General features: G+C 34.3%; 1 protein-coding gene across 3 annotated transcripts in view; it reads right to left on the bottom strand.

Annotated features, from left to right (window-relative positions):
- LOC134531190 (TBC1 domain family member 23) overlaps positions 1 to 25,097 on the bottom strand; it is a 205,305-nt gene that overhangs the window by 33,242 nt on the left and 146,966 nt on the right. The window contains exon 11 of one of the 3 annotated variants that reach the window (XM_063366832.1): positions 22,203 to 23,124. The exons of the other annotated variants lie outside the window; for them this stretch is intronic. Coding sequence (XP_063222902.1) covers positions 23,081 to 23,124 — 44 coding nt within the window. The 3' untranslated portion in view covers positions 22,203 to 23,080. Of the gene's footprint in view, positions 1 to 22,202; positions 23,125 to 25,097 lie in introns of those variants that run through there. 3 annotated transcript variants of the gene reach the window in all.

The following is a 25,097-nucleotide window of genomic DNA, read 5'->3' as shown; positions in this document are numbered from 1 at the left end:
GTCAGACTAGTAGAACATTTGAATTAACTTGTCTATGCAAAAACTTGGTAACTTTAAAGAATAGGAAAACTCATCTTTCAAATTAAAATGGAAAAGGTGAGGAACAGTCATATGATATTGCTACCAAACAATTACCATTTAAAAAACACTACTCCTAGACTTGTAGACAGACATAAAACAATAACTGGATGACGAATTTATCAAGATATTTCACCAAATGAACCAGTACATGTGAGCAGTGAGTAAGTGACACACCACCCAAACACACTGGTTAGCCAACAAAATATCACAATCATACAACCATACAAAAAATGTGCTGTCCCAATACTTGTAAGTACATATTAAGTACGTATTTCACAGTACGCAATTATTTTGCTCTTAAAAATAAAAACATGTATATTCATGTAGGTTGAAAATTTGTAGCCATATTCCTTAAAATCTTCAAACTTCAACAACCCTGCTGAGATGATATATGAATTTAGAACTATGGAGAAAATTTAAAAGAATTATAACATATTTTTAGCAGTTTAATTGAGTTTTAAATAAACACTACTTTTGACTGCAGTGGGTGTACGAAAATTAATTAAATTACCCTAACATTCCTGTAAATTTACAGAAAGTCCTGCTGTAGTGTGACCAGTTCCAAAAGTTCTTAATTAAACATTCAATAAATGTAGTTTCTTACAGAAATCACACCTAATTTTGGATAATACATTTGCTTAACTACCATAATAGCAGCATATTAAATTATTACAGATCTCACGTGAACTGTAACACATAAAATATACAAGTCAGATACTTTCATGTAACTATTTACTGGAAAAATTATTGATAGTTAAAAATAGTTTCACTAGAGCAAGCTCAATGAGTTTTCTACTGTTATAGAACTTATGTGGAGAAAATCCATTCTTGTCAAAATATAGTGTGTTCAGGTGCTATCCTAATAATAAAAGCACTCAAAACAAAATTTTGAAAACCATCCCAAGTTTATAAACACACGAAATTTGCCTTCACATAGCATCGCACAAACCCATTATTTTTATAAGTTTATAATATGAGAGTTAATTAATTTAATATCTAATTGAAGAAAAAAAAAATACTTTGAAGGAATATTTAGAGAAATCATTTAAACAGGAACCCACTATAAAAACCAACCTATACGTGAAAATAGGTATAAAGAAAGATACATTAACAAGTCAATGAGTTGCTTAATTAGCCGGAAAACATTTTCCACCATAATTGCTCACTTTCACACTAATATTCAAGGTTTTGTTAAATCGACATTACAATGACTAACAATGGTTTATTTTCTATTTCCTTCAGATAAAGTACAGTAAAAGTTCCTAGAATGCAATAACAAACAAAGGTAAGGTTATGGTAGTGATACTGAAATTTTTCATTTAGTGCACCTATTAAATTTATTGTGACGTAGCCAGAAATATCATAAATCAATGCTATTTTCACGATGCCTAATTATCCTACATATGTAAGTATATTATTAATTATCAAGGGTTACTGATGTCCTAATTTAATACACTTGTTTGGACATACAACATTGCAATTTTGCACTGTTTGTCATAGAAAAACTGCAAGAATGACAAATATAAATCAAAACATTAACCCACAGAGAACAAGCCTAAATCAGCTGATGTCAAGCTCTAAATATCAGACAGCACATGGAACACAGTGGGCTAACAACGATGCGACAGCTTCAACAAAAAACAGTAAATCAGACAGACAACAACCTTGAACAATACAGCGAACCGACAAACCCAACAATGATACTAAACAGATATATTGGACAACAAAATGATGAAAGCACAAAATGTAAACAGTAGGCTTCCTATGACAAAACAGCTATGACATTTCGGGAACTTGCATCAGTTCCCGTCACTGAAAAACAGGGGGTGTATACTTGTTCGCACCCCTCTCCTCAGAGCCAATGACAGGCGAGGGCTCATCTCATGTCATTGGCTAGTATCTTGTTGCAGAGGTTGTTGGTTTACAAGTGGGTTTTGTGGTAAATCTGTTCCTTTCTCTTTATTAAATGTATCCATATTTTTTTTAATTAAATACTTTGTTGACTGATAATATTGTTATTATGTTGAAAGGACTCTGCCAGTTTCTTCAATGTGCATGCAACCACATTCACAGGGGATCTGACAAACACATATCTGACATTGCAACGTATCTATCGCTGAACTAACTGTAAAGTGTTCTGTTAAAGGCAAACAGGCCCATCGAATCATAGCAAAAGTCAGTCTGAAATGAAAGAATAGCTTTTCACTATCACCATAAAGCACAGCTTACAAATTAAATTTATGAAATTTAACTGGAAATCCGGTCAGTAGGGGAGAGTGGGGCTAGTGTGGACATGGGGCTATTGTGGACAGTGGATATTTCTCTACTTTCTCTTTGGATAATTGGAAGGGAAATTTTTATATAGTTGCTAACCATATTGTTGTTGTAAATCTATGGAGAAAGTTTGTTTGGTTCCAAATGTGTTTTCAGTAATATTTGTTTTGTGTTTTGAGGCTTAAAAAGTAAAATCTGGATAACTAAAGTTACCTCTGTTTTCAGTATCAACTTTAAGCAATGTTTATGTGATTCAAATATTAAAATAAGGTATGTTTATTGACATTTATTTTTTCGTACTGCCATATTTGTTTGTTTTATTTTTTTTTCACTTAACCTTGCAAGTGTCTAAAGTGAGCATGCGGGGCTAAAGTGGACAGACTTCATGGGGCCACAGTGGACATGTTCACTCTAACCCCAGATTGTACTTTTACTACAGATCCCAATTATTTTCATTTCAGGATGGTTCGAACATATAAAAGGAAGAGTGAAAGATGTAACATCTCGGAGGAAGCTGTGAAAATAGCAATAATTGATGTTATAAAGTATAACAAAAGTGTCAGGGAAGCAGCTACAAATCATGGTCTCTCTAAATCTATGCTGCACAAACGTATTCAACAGTTCAAGAAAAAAAAGACAGATAATGCATGTGCTAGTGATTCGGGAAATTCCAGTGAAGAGGATATCATCAAACTAAGTCTAAAAGTTTCAGGAAGAAATAAATTTAAGGGACAGCAAATATTTACAGATGAAGAGGAAAGAATGTTGTGTGAATATTTTATCAAAGCTTCAGAAATTCATTACGGACTGACATACATGCAAGCAAGAAAGTTAGCATTTGAATACTGTGTAAAACTTGGAAAACCCATGCCAGAAAGCTGGGTAACAAATGGAACTGCTGGAACAGATTGGATGCTAAGTTTCATGAAAAGAAATCCCAATGTAAGTTTGCGCAGACCAGAAAATACTAGTTTAGCTAGGGCTTTGTCATTCAATATGACAAATGTGAAAACTTTTTATGATAACTATGGTAATGTTTTGGAGCGTTACAACTTTGATCCTGACCGAATTTTAAATTTGGATGAGACTGGAGTTACAACTGTATTGCCTTCTCCCAAAGTAATCGCACCAACAGGCAAGAAACAAGTTGGTCAAATAGTGTCAAGAGAGAGAGGAGAATTAGTAACAATGTGTGGCATTATCAAAGCAACTGGTAATACCATCCCTCCAGTGTTCGTATTTCCTCGTGTGAAATATCAAGAAAACTTTTTGATTGGTGCTCCAGCAGGCAGCTTAGGTTTAGCTACAAAATCTGGATGGATGACGGCTGAATTATTTCCTTCTGTTTTACAGCACATCCAAAAGCACACACAGTGTTCAAAGGAGAATCCAGTTCTCATACTTCTTGACAACCATTCAAGTCACATTACAATAGAAGCTGTGGACTATGCAAGAGACAATGGCATTGTTATACTTTCTTTTCCACCACATTGTTCTCACCGCCTACAACCTTTGGATGTCTCTGTATTTGGTCCATTCAAGGCTGCACTTAAAGTTGCTTTCAGTGACTGGTTGAGAACAAACCCTGGAAAACAGATATCGATTTACAATATTCCTACACTGGCTGCTTCCGCATTTGTTAACTCCTTCATACCAAAGAACATAATTTCTGGTTTTGCAAAACCAGGTATTTATCCGTTTAACAGGTTAGTTTTTACGGATGATGATTTTCTTTGTAATTATGTTTGCGACAGGTCTAATCCAGCAACAAAACCTAGTGGACCACTTAAAAATCCAGAGTCTCCAACACCATCCACTAGCCAACAAATAAATCAGAGTACTCCAGCTTCTTCCACACTTCATGACACTGTGAGAACAATGGAAGAACCAGTAACTCCTGAGGATGTTAGACCATTGCCTAAAGTCACCACATCAGGAAATGGTACAAAAAGGAAACGAGAACAAATGAAATCCTGCATCTACACGGACACTCCAGAAAAGAGGAAGCTAGAAGAAAAAGCTGTGTTCAAGAAGGCAACAAGGAAAACCAAAACAGTTGAGGATATGGGGAACCAAAGTTCAAAACATTTAAAACGACAGCTGTTTAAGAAAGTTGTACGTGAAGATTCTTCGAGCTATGAGACCGACGAAGCTTTTGAACTTTCTTCAGGTGATGAATTCAGCGAATCGTCAGAACTCCCTCAACCAGCAAAATTGTGTGATAGTGATATTATTACTGTTAATGATTTTGTTTTGGTCCAGTTTGAAGCAAAAAACAAGATACTTTGTTATGCAGCTCTAGTGACTGAAATGTTTGATACTAATGAGTATTGTGTAAAGTATTTAAGAAAGAAACGAGAAAGATTTACATTTCCTGCAGTTGAGGATATTGCTGCCATAGAAAGAAAAAATATAGTTTGTAAATTGCCGACTCCAAAGGTTACAGCGGGAACAAAACGTACAGCTGGATATATGTGGTTTGAGGTTGATCTATCTACCTATAATGTGCTATGAAATGCTGATTTATTTTTACGATTTTGATCAGTATTACTATTATAAATGTCAAAATTACTTAAAACATTTAAGTAGCTACTGCAATTTATAATTTTAAATAAAATTTATGCTGTGTCCACACTGACCCCTAAGAGTGTCCACACTAACCCCAACCAGGGGTTAAAGTGGACAAAATTTCTCTTAATATTTTAGTTGGTATGTATTTTTTTAATATAGGGATAGGTGTTTTGCATTAATTTTATATTAAAGTAGACAGGTTACAGATCACACAGGAATATTTTCAGAATTTACTATCAAATATGTCACCTGATCCATATTAAATAAAAGAAAAGTGTCCACACTAGCCCCACTCTCCCCTACTCAGCATCAGACTTCAATAGCATTTACCAATCCATCTCAAATCTAAACATGAAGAAGTCACTGAAATGTCAAGGAAAAAAAACTGGCCAAACATCTTGGTTTAACAGAGAGAAAAGCACATCCGATACCAAATTTGAAAAATGCAGTCACATATCCATCCAAAAAACTCTTTCAGAATGTGAAAAATCAGTTTTGGAAAATGGGCTATGTTTCAGTATTGTTTCTCACAGAATCCCTGTTTTAAACATAGTTTATTCTGTAGAAAATGCCATATTCAAATGTCAACAGTCAAACAGGTTGAGTTTCGGTGAAATGTTCGAACCACAATTACATCAGCCAGGCCACCAAATCAAATATTTCCTCTGATGAGCTGAAAACCATCAAAACTCTGAAAGCATATTCTGACATAGTCATCCTTCCTGCTGATATGGGCCAGGCCACAGTCATACCAGACCAAACAGACTATGATGATAAAATCACCAACCTGGTTGCTGCGACAAATAAATACATGCATCTAAACAAAGATCCAACTTCCAGCATCAAACACAAAGTGTACCAGACCCTGAAGTGTACCACTTACCAAACAAAATCAAGAGCGCCCTCACACCACACACCAGTAAACCACTTTGCATTTATGACATGACCTCCCAAAAATACACAAACCAGGACTGCCATTGCAAGAATAGAATGTTGATGGCCAAACACAAGATGCCAAAACATATTACAATATAGGAGTAAAACTATACCAATGTTCAAAAACTGTTTATAAAGAGGAATGATTTGATTATTAGACCATAGAAATTTTCCACCCAAAAACTTCTAGTCATACGAAGACGAGATAGTAAATTAAAGAAACTGCCAGCACAAGTACTTGACCTGTCAGATTGGTAAACGCCGACCAAAGATTGGTTTGTTTCGATATGCCGACCATGACCAACTGTTGACTGTGCAGAAGCATAATCTGATAAAATTTAAAACTGGGGCGTAGGCCGTATGCGGCTGTCCTGCCTGCTGTGGTGCCGACGGGGGTGGGAGTCCATACATTCGCAGTTATAGCCTTGTATCTGTCCGTATGTGTTGTGCCCACCATAAAATACTAATGTCTGTCAGTGGGCATGTTACAATAAAAAAAATCAGAGATGTAATATCCCAAACGATGGGCGGAAATCACTCCTTACTGTAATTCTTAAGCAGAGGAGTGTACCAAACAAAAAGCTACCACCAGGTACAGTTTGTGGAGTGATAAAATGTAAGGATCAAAGTGGAAGTAGTGACTGATTTACTGTAGAATGTCTTGTTCCTTGTGCAAGCAACCAGGTACATTATATAGGACAAGTTTACTAAGAACTCAGCCATAAAAACTGGTATATGAGTCAGCATGTCATCAGTAGCTCTGTGGTCGTTGTCTACACAGGACAAGTATGACTTGCTTCTTCAATGTTGAGCTAACTCTAGGTTTGAAAATAATAGGCCTGTGGGAATATTCAAATACGAATAATAAACTACTATTTGTATTCAATTCGACCTTGAGTACTAACAATACGAAATAACAAATATTCATTTCCTTACGAATACCTGACATAGCATACCTTATATGTTTGTCTTATACCAACGCTCACTGTTGAGGTTAAGTAATTTCTGCAGTATAAATACCTTTTCGGCAACACCAAAAATCACTGACACTCCACTGAGAAGGGCATCAAAAGAAGTCATTGTCATAGTTCAAACGGTTTATAAATCAATAGTTACAATCAAAAGAAACACCATGTAATACAGTAGCAGATTACTTGCTGTATACATCTATGACGAAATAGATTTTGCAACTCAAAAATATATATTAAAAAAACCTAAATAATGATTTAAGATTCCAGATTAAATTAGGCAAAACTTTTTTATAATATTGCTGAATTAAAATACAATTTACCTGGTGGCAGTTAACAACGAAAACTTGTGAATAACTAAGGTTTAAATATGTAAATATGAGTTCTAACAATCACTAATTTGGGAATACATCATTAACAAAAAATTCACATTTTTCATAAAATAGATTTCAATGGCTTTCACGGTATTTTGTGGTTCGCAAAAAATTTTGAGATCAATATTCAAATTTGATATTCGTATCACAAATAATATGATATTCATATTTGTATTCGATTCAAACTTAAAAAAAAACTGATATTCTCACAGGCCTAGCAAATAACTGCAAAGGGTTTTGTTAAAAAATTTAATTTCTCACTAACCAACACTTGAGTTTTTTCAGTAATAGGTAGAATTCATCCACAATCACAATCAACAACACGTTTGCATTCACTTTTCTTAAAATAAAATTAAAATAAATTTCTGAAAGATTGTACAAAATATTTCTTTACGACAATATTAATCTTTTTATGCAACAATGGTGTACCCATTTATTGAAATGCAGCAACTTAAGGAGTGCACCTAGTTTGTGAGGAGGAATGATAAGTGCGACGCTCGCTTGTAACGCAGTGTATCCTCTAAGCTTGTGAGCTGGCGTGCAGCCCTCTCCATGTGCATGGGGCAATTATGTTTGAAAAGTGACCATAAAGTTTTAAGGCAGACAAATGGAGATAAAGGTGTAACGCAAGTCCCTTGAGTGCATTCAAGAATCTGTACTGAGTGTTTCATACCTAAAAATTATTAAAAAAAAAAAAAAAAAAACTTTTTATAATTTTCAGTTTAAAACCAAATACGAAAACAAACAGAATTACTCATCTGTCTCAGCACATTCTTAAATACTTTTCATAAACAGACACCACTTGAATATCTTGAGCAGTTTTAAAATCGCATAGTTTCTTCTGAAGCTCTGTAAACCGTATGTGTGTGTCGAGATAGGCGTGGGCCCACAAGTGCTTGGATCTAACACGTCAAACTAACATATTTAAAGTCAGTATAAGTAACTAAAATACAACTGGAATAAGACAAAGTTTTCTAAGATGGCATTATAGTAATAGGTTTCAGGACATATATGTTATATCTTCCACGTCAATGGTAATTGATAAGTGCCGAAATTCTTAGAGTCTTTCATAAAGATATTTATTAGTTATTAAAAACTGAAACCACTGAAATTCAATTAGAATTATGTTACTCAAGCTGACCGTACTTGCAGACATCTCAATAGTTGAGTAGATTCCTAGAAGTATACCTGCACACCTTTGGTCACGTACAGTATGTTTACAATAGTGTGATCATTTCTGCACTTTTTACAAACATATACTCTTAGGCCTATCTACTTCATGATGTCATTTTCTGATAATTCCTGGCTTGTGCCTGCATATCTTCAAGCTCTTTCTGTTACTTTTCAAAACTACGGTAGCAATTATTTTGAGCTTATTCATAAAATTATGAGTCTCAATTATATTTCCTTCTTTACTACAAACAACTGCATTCCTCCATTTTCTACTCTCACCTGATAGTGCTCTACACCAGGGCAATGGTTTCAGGATGAACTTAATGTGTCACCTGATGAGTATGCATTTGTTACCTCTTTCCACCTCTTATATACCCTCAGCCCTGTGCTGACTGCCATTATGCTATCTGGTCCTTACAAAACCTTTATATGTCTATTGTCCTCTACAGAAATTATATTTGTTAACTAAAATTAAGTAAAATTAAATTAAATGAAGATAAACACACAAATACACCACCACCAAATACACTGATATGGTAACTGCAAGCAATAAACTGCTCCAAAGTTTAAAAAAATAACCTTGAACGACGATTTATCCTGTTGATTTTACATACTTTAAACACAATTTTTTTTGGAACTATAACAACATACTGCAGAAAAAATTCAAAAAGTTTTATGCAAGCATAAAACAACTTCATTACTACATAGTAAATAACATTTTTATAAAGCATATACATTTATAAATATGTCTACATATCATAAACATTTAATTTATATTTCAATGCACGTATGAAACTTTAGTTACTATACAAGTAGCCTACACCTACACTCACAACTATAGGGCCAAACCCACAGATATCACATATGATTACTACTGAACTAATACATTACTTAACTGTACAACAGTAACAAAAAAATGCATATTGTCAAAATAAAACATTAAAAAAATGACTCTTAACTGGTTCAGGCCTAACTGAAGCCAACAAACAATTTGTGTCACCTGATGCAAAAAATCTTGAATGAATGAATAAGATCAAGTCTTGTTAAATTGAATGTCATGAGAGATGATGAGCACAGTTCAGATGAGCATGTGGCTCTGAGGGAATGAATGGATGGTGGAAAACTCTCAGATGACTGCACCGTCTGCCATGTTTCTCACTTGCAAAACAATCTGGCCCCGATCCTGCCATCACTCAACCATTGTAGCGTTATTATTTATTATTATTGTGTGTTTGTTATTGCTGTTACCTGGTTATGAATTATTTATTGGATGCAGGAAAATGCAAGCTAATGAAACAATAGTGTTTTTGAAAAGTGGCAAGCTATCATAAAAGGAAATGTGAAAAAAATTATTTTTCAATTACCTTCTATTTTAAGTACTCTTAAGTTTTCATTCATTTCCAAAACCCATGCTATTCTTTGAAGTTTCAAAATAATTATGCATGTAAGAAGTATGAATTTTTATGGACAAAAAATTGTCACCAGTGAACCATTTGTATTATTGACTGAAACAATATATATATATATATATATATATATATATATATATATATATATATATATATATATATATTCACAAACATGTATTTCCTTAAACTGAATATTTTGAGATTCAAAATTAGGCAATGGCATTAACCAACATCTTTTAATTTATATGGGATTTTTTTTACATATAACATAGTACATGTTCCAAGTCAACTAAAAAGCATTCAAGAACTGTTTCAGAGCACAATAAAATGGTTCGAGACTGTAAATAAATGTTTATCACTGGCCCTCATTAGGTTAGTCTATTGGTTCAAAGTAAATTGAGCACTTTTAAAATCAAGCTCTGGATAAATTATTAATATTATATTAAAGTTCCAGTTGCAAAATTTTGATCTGCTTACAATGTACTCTCAGATTCTTGAGCTAATTTTCAATTCTTTCATATGTGCATTCGGAATAGCAAAAGACAATATATACATAAAATAAATTAACAATTAAAAAATAAACAAAAACATACTAAGTTTCACTATTGAAACAGAAATAAAAGTGTTTATGATTACAAAGATTAAAACCAATCTTTAAACTATAGGTGGTATGTGGTATAGCTTTTTAATTATTGCTTATGGTATACTTATCAAGGAGCCACTTGCTAACAATGCTAAATGTAAACTGATGAGTAAAGACAACACAGTTATGGTTTATGAAACAATTTCACCCAAAACCCACTACACCTAATTTGGTTGAAATCCCTACCAGCTATGCTATGGAAGAAGGCTCAAAATGTAAAATCATAAGACTAATATGTAACATAACTGAGATCATGTAATATTTAAAGTTTACCCATATTTAAGCGCTTATTATTTTAAGAGTAAAATTTTGTAGTATTTGTGTTCATCTAACATTGGAGTATGTCTTATGTTTGATTACACTTACTAATAAAATTTCACCTTAAATTTGAGACTACCCTAATTTTTAGGTTGTTTTGATATGTAATGTCTGAAGTCCTCTAACATCCAATGTCATGTTTCATTTCAATGCGACTTTGGATGATGACTTATGTGAAATGCCTTATATTCAAATAGACTCAATTTCCTAGATGTTCTTTGAATTCAAGGTAACTTTATATTCTGATGGACTACGTAATTAACATCACAGAACTTAAAAAATATATACATATTTTTATTGTTTGATTGTAAGCTTCGATAGAATAATCAACATAACAGTAAACACCGATCAAAACTTTGACTAAAAAAAACCTTGGTTATTGGAAATGACTGGTAAAAGATAAAATACTATTATATTTCCTGGTTGTTGCAAAATGCCAGTTAACCACTTGTCACTGCTGAAGAGGAATCCAAAGCCTTACTGGTAAGAATTTAATCACATGCACAGCAATCATGACAAAAACTTTCAGGGAACAGCATAAAATATTCTGTTTTCAAATACACCTATCCCTCACTTAGCACGTCTTCAGATTACACGGATTCATTTAGTGTGATGTGAATTTTACTGCCCCAGTCTGTAAGTTTCAGTTAAACACAAAATCACGGCAGGCAAAAAAAAGTCAGGCACGACGCCACGAAGTCGGTTTTAACTGCTGTAAACCAGATGTGCCATGGGATACAGTTAGCCAAATAAGAGGGAAGAGATACGCGCGCAGGTCTGACTACGCTATCGGCTGTTGTACAAACATCAGCTATGGCAAGGTTAATTACAGCTATGGAGTGTAAAGGGCCAAATGTTTTTACATCCGCGCATATGCTGCCGTGCCGTACCGTTGACTCCTGGCCACAGACCGGGCCGTGAACTCAGTCTAGCCAGTGGCAGGGAATTCGCTCAAACAAAAGCAACATCTGCCCATTCCGCTGCCGGTAACTGTACGTGCTTGATCACTCACAATGCATCGTGTTCAAGTATTTGAGACAAAACTAGAAGTATTACGGCACGCAGATTGTCATGAAGGCCACACTTATGTTGATAGCACTTTAGTTTTAAGCAAGTCAACGGTGCGCACAATTTTCTTTTAAAAACGTTTATAAACGTTATAATTTTATCTGTTAGTCTGTGGCGCCACAGTGTACCACTTATAAAAATTTAGCCAGCGCTAGTTGGCATCATTCAAGTTTGGTTATGTTCTTATGTTACTTCCTGTATAGAGCTCGCACACGTAGTCGAATATCGATATTGATATCTCGCCGATTGCATGTAACGCGCACTCTCTGTTTTGTGAAAAGTTTACTACATTTGATAGCCCGCACTCTTTTTGGTGAGTGTGTATTACGAAGATAGTTATGCATTAGTTCTGGCTCGCATTCGGGTCACAGATTTTGTTTTTCTATTTAAAGTTGAAGAATGGTTTTTGTTGTATGACTTATTAATTTAAATTGTTTGGCGTGCTTTTTTATACTCTATTTTTTAAATAAATGTTCTTTCCATGAATAGGTTTTGTTTTTAGGAATAACTTTACCTAACAATTTTTTTTATATAAAAATTGCACCCCTACTTTTTAAACTTGATTTTAATATAAAATGTGCGACGATTATGTGATAAAACACGGTAAGCACTTTAACTTTTGAAAAAATAAAATGTAATTATCCAGACAGTAATATCGGTTTCACTGACAGTAAAAAAAGGTTTGGAAAGGTACGCGATGTGAGTTGAAGGTCACGCCCAGGCGGGCAAGTCAGCCAGCCGACTGACGAAGTACATAACCACATACCTCCCGTTACGCGGTGTCATATTTGTCATACAAAGTACAATGGGAGGCATATAAAGATTAAGATGTGACATATTTATCGCTGAGTATTATTTTACACATTTATATTATGTAAAGTATATTTCCCAACACAATTTTGAAACACATTAAATAAATTAGCCTTGCTATTTATGGAAACTAATGCTTCAGAATAAGCAATTTTGAATAACATGAGAATTTTTAGGAATGCATTAGTCGTGTGTAGTGAGGGATAGGTGTAGCTCTAAATTTATTTGAACCTTGTGAGGAACCAATGTTCTAATTATAATAAGACTTAGCAGTGAAATTTTGATGTGAAAAAAAATTGCACACAAAATTTTCAAACCTTTTCAAACATACAAAAGTTTTGTACACTAAAGTTCATTCAACATACCTTATTTTCACAAAACGTAAATAGTGATCACTTTAAAATGATGTACATAAAAAAATAAGATGTCTATTTTCGTGTATGTTTTTCCTTTTTACCAAATTCATTGTTAAATTTGAAGCTTGGAAACATTGGTTATAAAATGAGCTCAGACCTCATTAGATATAATAATAAACATTTTACTGAATCAAAAAATCTAAAGAAACAGATTCAAACCAACTCCAGAAAACCATTGGCTATAAATACATGTAATTTATAAACTTGAAAAATGCCTTAGACACAACCATTTAATTTGGATCAAAAGTGGAACTGTTTCAAAATAATAACATAGTTTTATTTTTTTGCAAATCAAAGTAGAAACTGTCATCACAATAACATATTTAACAATTTCTCAGTTATATGGGCCATGGTAATGTAGAATTTTCACTTCTGTCAGTAGTATTAACAATGGACACAATAAAGAAATCAAAGCAAGGCTTCCATTGTGCTGAATCAACTATGAACCAACTAATGACGAGCATAAGAATACTCTCTTCGCAATGGAGCTACACCACATACAATCTGCCAAGAGTGATCACCATCTTATCTTGTAGGACACACAGAGTATAGACCACAGTTGTGAGTGCGACATATCTGACCACTCAAATCCTCTACTGGCATATTTAACTACTGAGCACAACTGTATATTTTAAATGTCATATGCACATGTTTTACCACAGTAGATACAGGAAGTAAGATATATTGAATGGCAGTGATGTGGTAACATATTCTGAGCAATGCTTAACAAATATTAATTTTTAAATACTTATAATATTGCCAAGTAAAGTGTTTGGCTTTATTGGATATATGTGATGGATGAGGGTTAAGCTGATGTACATGCTTCTTTGACTCATTATTCAACACCAAACATTCAAGCATTTACGAATCACAACAAGAAAATTGAAGTGTCTCCTCAATTCATTTATAAGTTCAAAAAAGTAAACTTACTCACAAGGAACCCTTGATTAATGAAACAAGAGGAGAAGGGAAGTCGTCATTGCTGATTGTCTGGAATTACAACACGGTAATGTGGACGGGTGTGCGACCTCTACTGTCAGGTAGAATAAAAGCAGGATTGGAAAGATTAGCACACACTAACACAAGGGAGGAAGCATGACACACTGCTATATGTTTTTCGAATAGGCACCACACAGCTACCAGATGCACAAGGACCTCCCATCATAACCCAACACCAGATGCCTTGCATGCACGACTTCTGTTTTTTCCTGATATCATGGATACTGGTCCTCCCTTCTGTGGATCACAAAAAAGGAACCAGGGAGGAAATAATTGTCCAAATGTTCTTAGTCCCAGACCGCCACGCACACATTTGCACATTTATAGAGCTAAAAATAAATACCATTTGGTTTATGGCCTCTCTCTCTCTCTCTCTCTCTCTCACACACACACGCACCCACACACTCATGAACACACCCATGCACGCACCCACACAAACACACACACATACCCACACACAAATTGTCCCGGATAACACACTATTGGATTAGGGTCAATGGAATGAGAGAAAGAGAGCTCTAATGGAATTTGTTGCAAAGTCTCTCCCATTTCCTTTCTCTTCTTCCCTTTGTCAACAAGCTAAGGTTACACCCTCCCTCTATCTATTCTCATGCCCAGGCAATCATGTTTATCACCACATATTTTAAGTTTTATTATTATATGCTTCATTTTTAAATGATGTCTTTTCTTATACAGTGGTAAAACTCAATTTTTTAATTCATATATGCTGTTTACTGTTTTAAAAGAAGCAGTGTACGGTAGAACCCTGTTATAATGTCTTTCAAGAGGGCAAAAGGAAAAAAACATTATAAGGCTGAAGCGTCAGGATCGCCGCTTCTTTTGAAAACCGTGCGTCTGCGCGGGCGATGGCACGTCGTCCCCTCCTTCCTTCCCCCTCCTCGTGTGTGCTTGCTTGCTCCTCGCCTCCCCTCCTCCGGTCGGCGCATGCGCGCTGCACCGAACCTATGCCTCATAAACGGCTGTAAAGCCTTAAATCGGTCTTGTTTGTCTTGTCTCGTCTAGCTTGTCTGGTCTCGTCTTGGTCTCTTTCGAGAGCTCGAGTAGTTTTGTAATCCAGCATGCAGTCAGTCAGTTAGGCTTAAATTTGTACGACGTGCGCGACCTCGGGGGAAAGAAAATGTAAGTTGGAGTGAGGCGGTGGCCCTTGCCATAATGTAAGCGTTTGTAAATTGTTGTCTATTTTGGTTAAATACCCTTTCGATCGCCACCTAGAAAATTACGTTTGGATTTAATTTAACTTAACTTAATTTAACTTCACCTTGTTGGTAACTGTTCTCCCCTGAGACGTCGATGTACATAAAACGTAACTTTATTAATCTGTTTTAAAAATGAAACTTACGTCTGTAACGCAATGTAATGCGCATTTTGTAGTAGGTTTTCCCTACATATTGACAAGGTTGTAATTTTGCTGCTTTTAATGCGTCTACCTTGTGACGCCCCCTTTTGATGGCCCGTAATGGGACCGCGCGTAACTCGTAAAACTAGACTGTGCTCTATTTTTGTGGCCTTGATAATGGCTCCTTCACTTGAAATGTTTGCTGTGTGTTAAGCACTTTAACAGCTTTTGTGGACCATATTGGTTGTTGTTAATTAAGTAATCAATTTGTTTTTTTTTTTAGCCTAATTAAAAGTTCATTAATGTTGAATACTGTTGTTGTGTAACAAATACCTATCCTCAATCCTTGCCATGCTATGGCCTCCCACCCCGCCCTTATGCTTATAGGCATTTCAAGGCAGGAAAACATTATAAGAAGGAAATATCAATGAAGCACTTATCAATGTTAAAACCACTGATGGGTTCACTCGATGCTCGACTTTGCTTAAAACCAGCCAACAATTTTCTTTTTTGACTTTATAAAGCTTCCAGCTTCTATTTTCTTTGTCTTTACAGACACACTGCTACATTTCTGTAAAATTGTCTGACAATTCACAATGATAATGTTACACTGAAAATGCCTATGTCCAATTTCGTCACCACTTGAACATGTGTTTTCTGTGGATTCCTAGCTATGAATGAAATAAATTCAATTCTATAAGCAATGTAAAAAGCTTTATGTTTTTTTCTATGCCATCACAAAACATTAATATAAAATATTGTAGAACTACATATGTACATCTGAAAAAACACCAAAATGGCAAGGAATGAAAACATCTGTTATTTTGTTTTCCAAGATGAAGGTGCCAACAGACATAACTTGAAACGTGTGTATTTTTGATATATAGAATACACAGAGGTTGTCAATTTTTTTTTTATTTCTTGAATTTTAGAGAAATGTTATAAGCAGGAAATGCATAATTTGTGAAACATTACACACAGAAAGTAAATACACTCACTGTCCTTATTGGAAAAATGTTGGGACTTTGAAAATATGACTTTATAAGCAGGAAAACATTATATGCAAGAACATTACAACCGGGTTCTACTGTAAATTAGTCACACTGATGAAATTTACACCAGAAAATCTGCCATAAATACACAAAACCAAAAAGAAGCCAGAGTTAAAGTGTTCATTGTGCTGTCTTTTAATGACTAGATTTAACACTGACATAATTTTTCTGCACCCTAATAAATGCAGTAATTATTTTTAAGTTTCTAAGTAATTAAACTAATGCACACACAAAATTACCTTGCTTTACCTCACTTTTTGTTGTGAATTTTGTAGAAAAAATTACAGTGCTTTTAAGAAAAAATTACCTCCCCTTCTTAGATCTCTAACCTACAACCAAGTACCGTATTCACTCGCTTGAAGGCCCCCCTTTTTTTTCCAAATTTTCGACTCCAACGTGACTATACGTGAATTTGGAGGAAAAAATAGATTTTTCTTTTTTTCAGGTATGAAAAACTAACATTTAATAAAAGCAAAATGAAACACCGCCACAACTTATTTAAATGCCAATTAAATTTTGATTAAATGAAACAGCTGGCGGAACAACGGGCAAGTCGTGCGTCTTTGTTCTAATGAGGGAGGGTGGGGGAGGCAGCGACGCAGCAGGAGGGAGAGAGGCAGCGAGTCCGCAGGGGGGAGAGGCAGAGGCGTGGCTTAACCTCCCTCCTGCCAGCTAGCCAGCCAACCAGACAAAGGAGTGTTAAAAATACCAGTTTCATGGTACGTGTACCAGTTTTCATAGGTACAGGAAAGCACCAGTACAACGAACTTCAGTTACACGAACACTTCACTTAACCGAACTCATTGTTTGGTCCCGCCAAAAACGTATATAATAACCTTGAATTTTATTTCATCTTAACGAATTTTACGACGGTCCGTTTCTTCGTGAAACAAAAATATTCACTTGAACGAACAACCTTGAGGCACATTATGAAAAAAATTACCATCCAAAAACTTGTTCTTTATTTTTAATTTTCTTATTCAAACGTAACAGCGTGTACGTAAACAAAAACAATAACGGAACTAGTATGTGTGCGCACGTACTATCGAAATTAGTAGATTAATTCTCGTGTTTTGAAATAATATTGGAATGGTATTACGTCCGTTGTACGATACAACTAGTACATATTCTCGGATTTTTCGTTTTTTGGCTACTTACATTACGATAATTTTTGTACGGTACTTTGGCTAACCTGTGTTTTAATTTATTTTTTGAAAGTCATTTTTTTCATCACAGTCCATAGTGTTTTTGTCGTGTCTACAGGCGTGAAATTTTTTACGTTTTTCAATAGCGTTGTGTTCTTCAGTGCCGGTTGTAGAAATGAAGCGTGTGACAGAACAAAAGTGTATATGGGGGAGAAAAAAAAATAACGCAATTCATTAAAACTTTCGACCTAAGACCTAACTATTCAAAAGAATGACGATGCTTGTCGTCTTCAAATGTTTTGGAACACCATGCGTTTTGTAATGTATGCACGTGTGACTTTTCGATTGCACACGTTGGAAGGGATGACTGTAGAGGGCACATTGAATTAAAGAAACATGCGGAATATTTTATAGTCATGACGAGCAATAAATCCATATCGTAGTTTTTTCGCTACATCTGAAGAAACGAAAGTAACTAACGCAGAGTTATTGTTTACAAGTTCTGTTGTTTGTTTATAAGGCAGTTCTTATCCAACCAGGATAAAAGAAGCAAATAAAAAGACAATTGTTCAAAAGTATAACTTTGCATACTTTGAATTAAAGGTTGAAAATTTCCTGTAAAATTATTGACATTTCTTACATATTCAGATGATTGTATTGTTCAAATAGTTTGTTTTTTTTCCTTTGATTCATTAATTTTCATTGTATTCATATGCATAGGCCTACATTTTTCATTTTTTTTTTTTTGCATATTATTGTCCTTATTTTATCTTGAAGGTGTGTGATAATTCCTCAGGAAAAATTTATCGTGCATGATTTACATGTACTTTTTCCATATAATTGTCATTAATGATGGGTGTGATTTGAGGTTGGCAGCTCTGCCTACAATGTGTCTCCTGACCATAGACAAAGCATCAGCAGAGAGTATGTGAACAGGTTCTTCAAGCGGCCATAGACTAATGACTGTGATACTGAACCTTAGTACACTTAAGGTGTTTCATGTGTTTATCGGTATACATATTTATAACAATGCTTATGTTTCAGTATAAAGAACTTCAGTATAACAAACTCAACTATTTTTTGGTCCCTTCATGTTCTTTATAGTGAAGCTTTCCTGTAATTCCTTGACATATTACCGGTATAGTTGACACATTTTGCATCCACGTCGAATTTCCTCGCGGCAGCGCGTTTACTGTGTTCGGTCGCGTAAGCAATGACCTTTAACTTATACTCGACCGTGTAGCTACCCCCTTTTCCGCCCATTTTCACGTTTACGGTAACGACACACACGCTAAAGCAATGTGACTGGCAATGTGTAGCGTGAAACAGCCAGAGCGCGTAAAGCGTGGCAACACTGTCGGCCAGTAGCGCTTGCTGACTACGTAGGTACCTGCTCCACCCACATCCCTTCCTCCTTCAATTCCCCTCTTCTTCTCCGACAACCCTGCACATCAACACAAGTGCGCGAGTCCAGCTTTCTTTATCTTTATGTCGTCTGAGATACGACTAACTGCATACGTCTGTCACGCCTCATGACAGTCCTACTGAGAGCTGACAAACTATAATACCAGTCTCTGTATCACTGCCGCTTACAAAATCACCTACCGCCGCTCACAATACATGGCTTGCTGTTTGATGCATGCCAAGCTGCCCTGCCCTCAGATAAACCCAGAAAAACACGTTTTTAAATTTTTTCTCAAAAATGTTTACAAAACAAGGAGGGGGAGGGGGGGGGGGGCGTGTACGCAGGCGGGGCCTTTACGCGAGCAAATACGGTATAATTTCAACAATTTATCTCCCATATTAATTTTGTGCAACGTCAAAGTGTTTAAAAAAATATTATTATTAATGAACTAATATAATAAACGCACTGAAATTCACAAAAGTCGAAGATAATGTTTTTAAGTTTTAGAATAAATAAGAACGGATTTAATAATGTATTTGGTGCGGAAATTATCAATTTTCTTTTAAATCCTACCCCTGTTTTTATCATCCTCTTGCTGGAATGGCTTGTTTCACCAAAAATTGTTTCAGACAAAAGTTTTAGACAAAAATTATACAACTTACAAACAATTTAAATAGATTTGATGGTGTGCCTACTAAGAGAGTTATGAATTTTTTTTAATCCTACATCAGTTTTCTTCAAACTCTTGCTGCAGTGGTTCGTTTGATCAATAAGTGTTTCAGGCAAAAGTTTTAGATAAAAATTATACGATTTATAAAAAATTTTAACGAATTTTCTGGTGTACCTACTAAGGGAATATTGAATTTTTATGTCCTCCAACCCTTGTTCTTCCACCACTTACAATTATGATTGGTTGTATCAAAAAAGTATTTAGACAAAAGTTTTTGGTATAACTCTTCAGAGTTATAATACTATCAAATAGATGTGATATTTGTCATTATGGGAGTTTAAGCAAATTTCTTTTTCACAAAAAAAGTTCCTATATCTACCCCTTTGGTGTAATTTTGCCCATTAACAAACTCGACGATGACTTTTGAGTTGCAGATGGTTTTGGAATCTAGGGACCATGAAACGAAAAACTACATAAAAATTTTCCAGAAGTTGAGCCACTGTAACGGCTACAATGGGTAGTCTTTCTTGGAAAACACTTCAGCATGTCTGGTGTGAAAAAGGACAGGTGCTGGACTCGGTATGGGGGATGGTGGGTAATGCACTCAACATAACACCAAGTACTGACAGAGCATGAGAGAGGGTACGGAACACAGCGATACTGCGTGGCGGACAGGCTGGAATGGCGGATGGGCGGAAAGCATTCTCCCCACTGTGCCTTCCAGTCAAAGTGACACACAGGCAAGATAACCAATCCATGTCTCCAAACCTCCAGCCTGTCGCGCCCACCTCCCACGAGTCTCTATAGACCTCTTAAGTAAGATTTATGAAAGTTACTTTTCAAATAAGGCTGTCAAACTTTTTAAATTAAAATTCTAGGCATAAAAAAATTATTTAAGCTTGTTTTGTGATTCTCCTGAGCATAATATTAAGTAAGTTAAAAGGTGATTCCTTAATAAAGTTATCATCAGTTAATAAATTTGCATACATTCAGAGTGGGTTACTCAGCTACAAGTCTCATAATACCCTAATCTCTAATGGTTACATTCACTCAAGCACTGTACACTACTCGTTAGCTGCCTGGCACAAGGACTAAGAGGAGACAGTTAAATCCCAAGGGATAGAAACAACCACCCATCAAAAATTCGTAAACATAACCATAACACCCACATTCAAATTCTTAATAAGTGGCCTTACCATCAAAACAAACATTACTACATTCGTTACATACACAAGGTGGGATGACAGAAGCAGGTACATACAGCTTGGAGAAAAGTTGAATATAGGATAGCAGGGCCAAATTTAACATAAAAAATGTAAGAACTAAAACAGATACTACTCATAATTTGCTCAATTCTAAGTATAACAACTCCATTTCATTTCAAGAATTCAAATGTAATGCAAAGCAGATAGTAACTATAAAAGAAAGAGTTCTTAAAGTTAAAGTATGTAGAAATATTAAAAAGAGACCTTCAGTAGAGCTTTCATCTGAAGTGCAAAATAAACAGTAAGCTAGTTTTGTAAAAACTATACCAAATATATAAGTAACTATTAAATTTATTTGGTTTGTAAAAAAAAATATTGCAGTAAAACCAAAAGTGAACTTAATTACAAAAATAAAACCTCTGTAAAACAAAATACAATTCAGTCAAAGTTGTATAACACAAATCATTTTTACATTTTTAAAATGATTCTTTTTCTTATTTAGTGAGCACTTTTTAAAACCCAAATCCTACCTTTAATTATTGATTTTTCTTAGAGAAATGTTTACTGAAATTAACACTAAAAATTAATACAATAAATTCAAATAGCTTGGAAAAAACAATCAGAATTCATTGTAAATTCATCACCAGCAGAGGGAAGAAATCAATAGATACTTTGCTAATTTGTTGACTGTCTCACTTCCTATCACTAGAAGTTTTTTTCCCAACTAATTAAGTTGACTTTCATCAGACACAGTAGCAAGTAAAATTTTTTATATCAAGAGGAAAAAAAAACAAATTTTAAAAATTCTTTTAATCAGAAGCTACATTAATGAAAAAAAAAAAAAAAGATACAGATTACATGGAAAGATTCTAATTTTTACATAATGAATATTAAATTGAGAAAAAATTGACTGAGATGAAATTCCTCCATAAAAACCTAGTAATAAAGAAAATCAGTCCTGATAATTTTGTTGTACAGAGGATTTGTTAAAGAGTCTGCTTCACATGTCATGCTAAGTTATTGCAATTTCATGGCATTATTTTAAGGGCAATCTCTCTACTGATGTTTCACTATATCAGCAAACAATACCGTCTAACTGACATTCTAGTGGACATACTAGAATTCTAGCAGATATTTTACATCAACCAATACAATTTGTATGTCAAAATCCCGGAGACAGCAGCACAATCACATGAAAATGGAACTGCCCAAGTACTTAAAACAGACACTGCAATAGGCTCTTGTTTGCTTTAAGACTCCTTCTCAGGTAATAGGAGGAGTATATGTAGTTGATTACCCTTGCTTTATAAAAAAAAAAGTATTCAAAATGTTGTTTATAAAAATATCATTTTATTAAAAACACACTATAAGTACTTGAAAATAAGCAGTTTTTTTATTCTCCTGTAAAGTTAATGAAGTGTTAATTAGATGGTGTTGTTGGCTAAGCATTTACAATGAACTTGTAAAATTATTTTTTTATATACTTTTCATAAAAATGTGAAAGATGCAAAAAAAATAAACACCCAACATGGCCCTATGTGCTGAGCTTTACCGTGACATTTCAGAATTTCTTTTAATTCTAGATTACTTTAAAAACTAATTAATTAATTAAAATACAGAAACTTTGGCTTTGAGAACATGCACTTGTTAGTGTGCAATATATAAAATTCGAATACACTTAAAATTGTTAACTAAAATTTTACATACCTATTTCTCATAGTCAGCTCATAAAATTTATATTATACTTTATACAAATCTTTCACTATACAAATGAAACTTTTAAAATCAAAATTATGACAATACACAAAACACAGAGGAAAATGTATTAAAAAAATAACACAACAGAGCATCATAATTCTATAAAACTTAACAGTTTTATTTTAACAGTTTCCTTGTACTGTTATGACACCTGTATAATAAAAATACATTATTAATTACAGATGTAATTTTTTTATGAACTGGTTTAAAAATTTATGATCTCCGACTGAATTAAAAGGTAAACCTTTTCAGTTACCGTTATTTTCCTTCGAAAAGGGGGAAAAAAAGTGCTACTTAATTTTTGCAAGCCAAAAGCAGACAAAATGGTTGAGATTACTAATATCTGCAACACAAGATAGCGGTGAGACGGAACGACGAACGGAGTCTTCCTGCAGCACGATGCACCGCGAATGCACCCAACTTGCAGCCACTGTCTTGCCCGCCACTATCATGACACCTGCCAACTCTGGTTTCGATTCGTGTTCGTTCTCCCTGAAATTTTGAAAAAATAAGTGTCTGTGAATTTGGTTTTGCTCAGAAGAGAAACTAAAATCACATTAAAAATTATCAACAAGCAAGTGAGCAAGAACAGATTCAATTACTACCTCATCAAATAAAAATTATATGAAAATTAATTAAACCATAAAAAAATTTTTTAATAAAATAAAAAGTGGACAGATATGTTGGTTTTGGTGGCATAACAAACGTAAGCGTGGCAAGACAATGTGCAACAAAATAGGTTCATAATAAAATGTCACCTTTTACAAGCAACCTTTCAAATATATAAAAACAAGTGTGCAGGCATTACAAATTGTGCTATTTGCATAATTTCTTTACTTCTTAATTCAAAACCATTTTCCAGGTCCTGCAAAAACACCCCACCGTCTTCCTTCCTGTCCACAAAAATTATCATGAATATTGGTTCACAATTCCTTACCTAGATACCTAAATTCTAAAGGCTTTGAAGGCAATAATCATTTTGATGTTTTAACCAAAATACATTAATCAAGTCCAAGGCTGTAGCCTCAAACCATAAGTGATCGAATGAAGTGGCACCTTGGACAGACCTGAGTCTGACTCCGTGTCCAGTATTCTGTTTCTCAGGGAAACTATACAGGAAATGCTGGGCGGGTTTTTTAAAATACACTAGTGATAGGCAATACTGATATCAACCGATAATGATCCAACTACAGACATGTTTCTTTAACAGATATGATAACTGATACAAAACGGATTCTATATTTTTTGTCATAATTACAGTGCATGATTCCAGAAATTGCAATATTTGTAAGTAATAAGTCATAACTTAGTTACATTTTTTATTAAAAGAATATTTGGTGGTCCAAAAAAAGTATTTTACATTATAAAATTTGAACATAGCACAGGAAATATTATGCCTTTGAAGAATCAACGATAACAACATTCAAGTACTGCCACACATACTACTAATTGAGTTATTTAACACATTACTGCAAATACCCAGCATTATATCTTAAAATATTTGGACTCATTTATTTACATAAACACAAAAACAAACCGTATTTCTGGACATCAATCAAGATGTCCAACATACAACAACTAAAGAAGGCTCATTCTACATAAGAGCTAATCTCCTTGCCAAAAATTATATTGGGCTCTAAGCTAAAATGTATTGCTAAAGTCTGAAGTTGTTCATAAAATTACACATTATTAACTTCTACTTAAAGATTAGTGCTTTTTCTTTTTAGGAACCAAAAGTTTACATCTTGGTTTCAATAGATATTAGGTTAAAATCTATTTTTATCATTCAATTTTTTAACTTTGGCTTCATTAAAGCATAGTATGTAATTTAGTGGCATGTCCATTATAATAGTTTTATCTGCAAAGTCACTGGTATAAAGTATTGAATTCCAGTTTTAGGAATGATAATGGCATAAAAATGTTGCAACCAATATGGAGTCTTTCGGTTAACTAACGCTTGTGAAAAAATAGTGGAGGTGTGAGTTGGTGTAATGCTTTGTCCTCACAAAGTTCTAAGAAAAACTAAAGATTGTGTATTATGTATGGAAGTCAGGCAGCACGTTTAACAACTTCTCACACTTCCATCAGCATAAACAAAACTACTTAGTGCCCAACAATGCTATTATACACGTACATGTTCCGGTGGTAAATGGGACACCCTGTTTCTGGCAGTTGTGTCTTGTGGCGTGGTGACTTTGTAACATTGCAAGACCCTGCCCTCCCTAGCTTTTGACAGAATTGTTGAGGTATTAATATGATGTTTTATTCATTCTTAGGAATCAGCTGATTATATAGTTTAAAAATTATTATGAACTAGTTTTTATACTTGTCTTTTATTTATTTTTATTATTATTATTCTTGTAAATAATTTTTGCATTAAGATGTATTTAGGAAACCAGTTTAACTAAAATTTTACTGTTTCTCATTTTATATTGTGTGTGTACACATTTTTTTAGAATGTTATT

Source organism: Bacillus rossius, chromosome 3 (genome assembly GCF_032445375.1).
Source record: "Bacillus rossius redtenbacheri isolate Brsri chromosome 3, Brsri_v3, whole genome shotgun sequence".
Classification (NCBI taxonomy): Eukaryota; Metazoa; Arthropoda; class Insecta; order Phasmatodea; family Bacillidae; genus Bacillus; species Bacillus rossius.
This window is presented reverse-complemented; position numbering and strand designations above follow the sequence as displayed.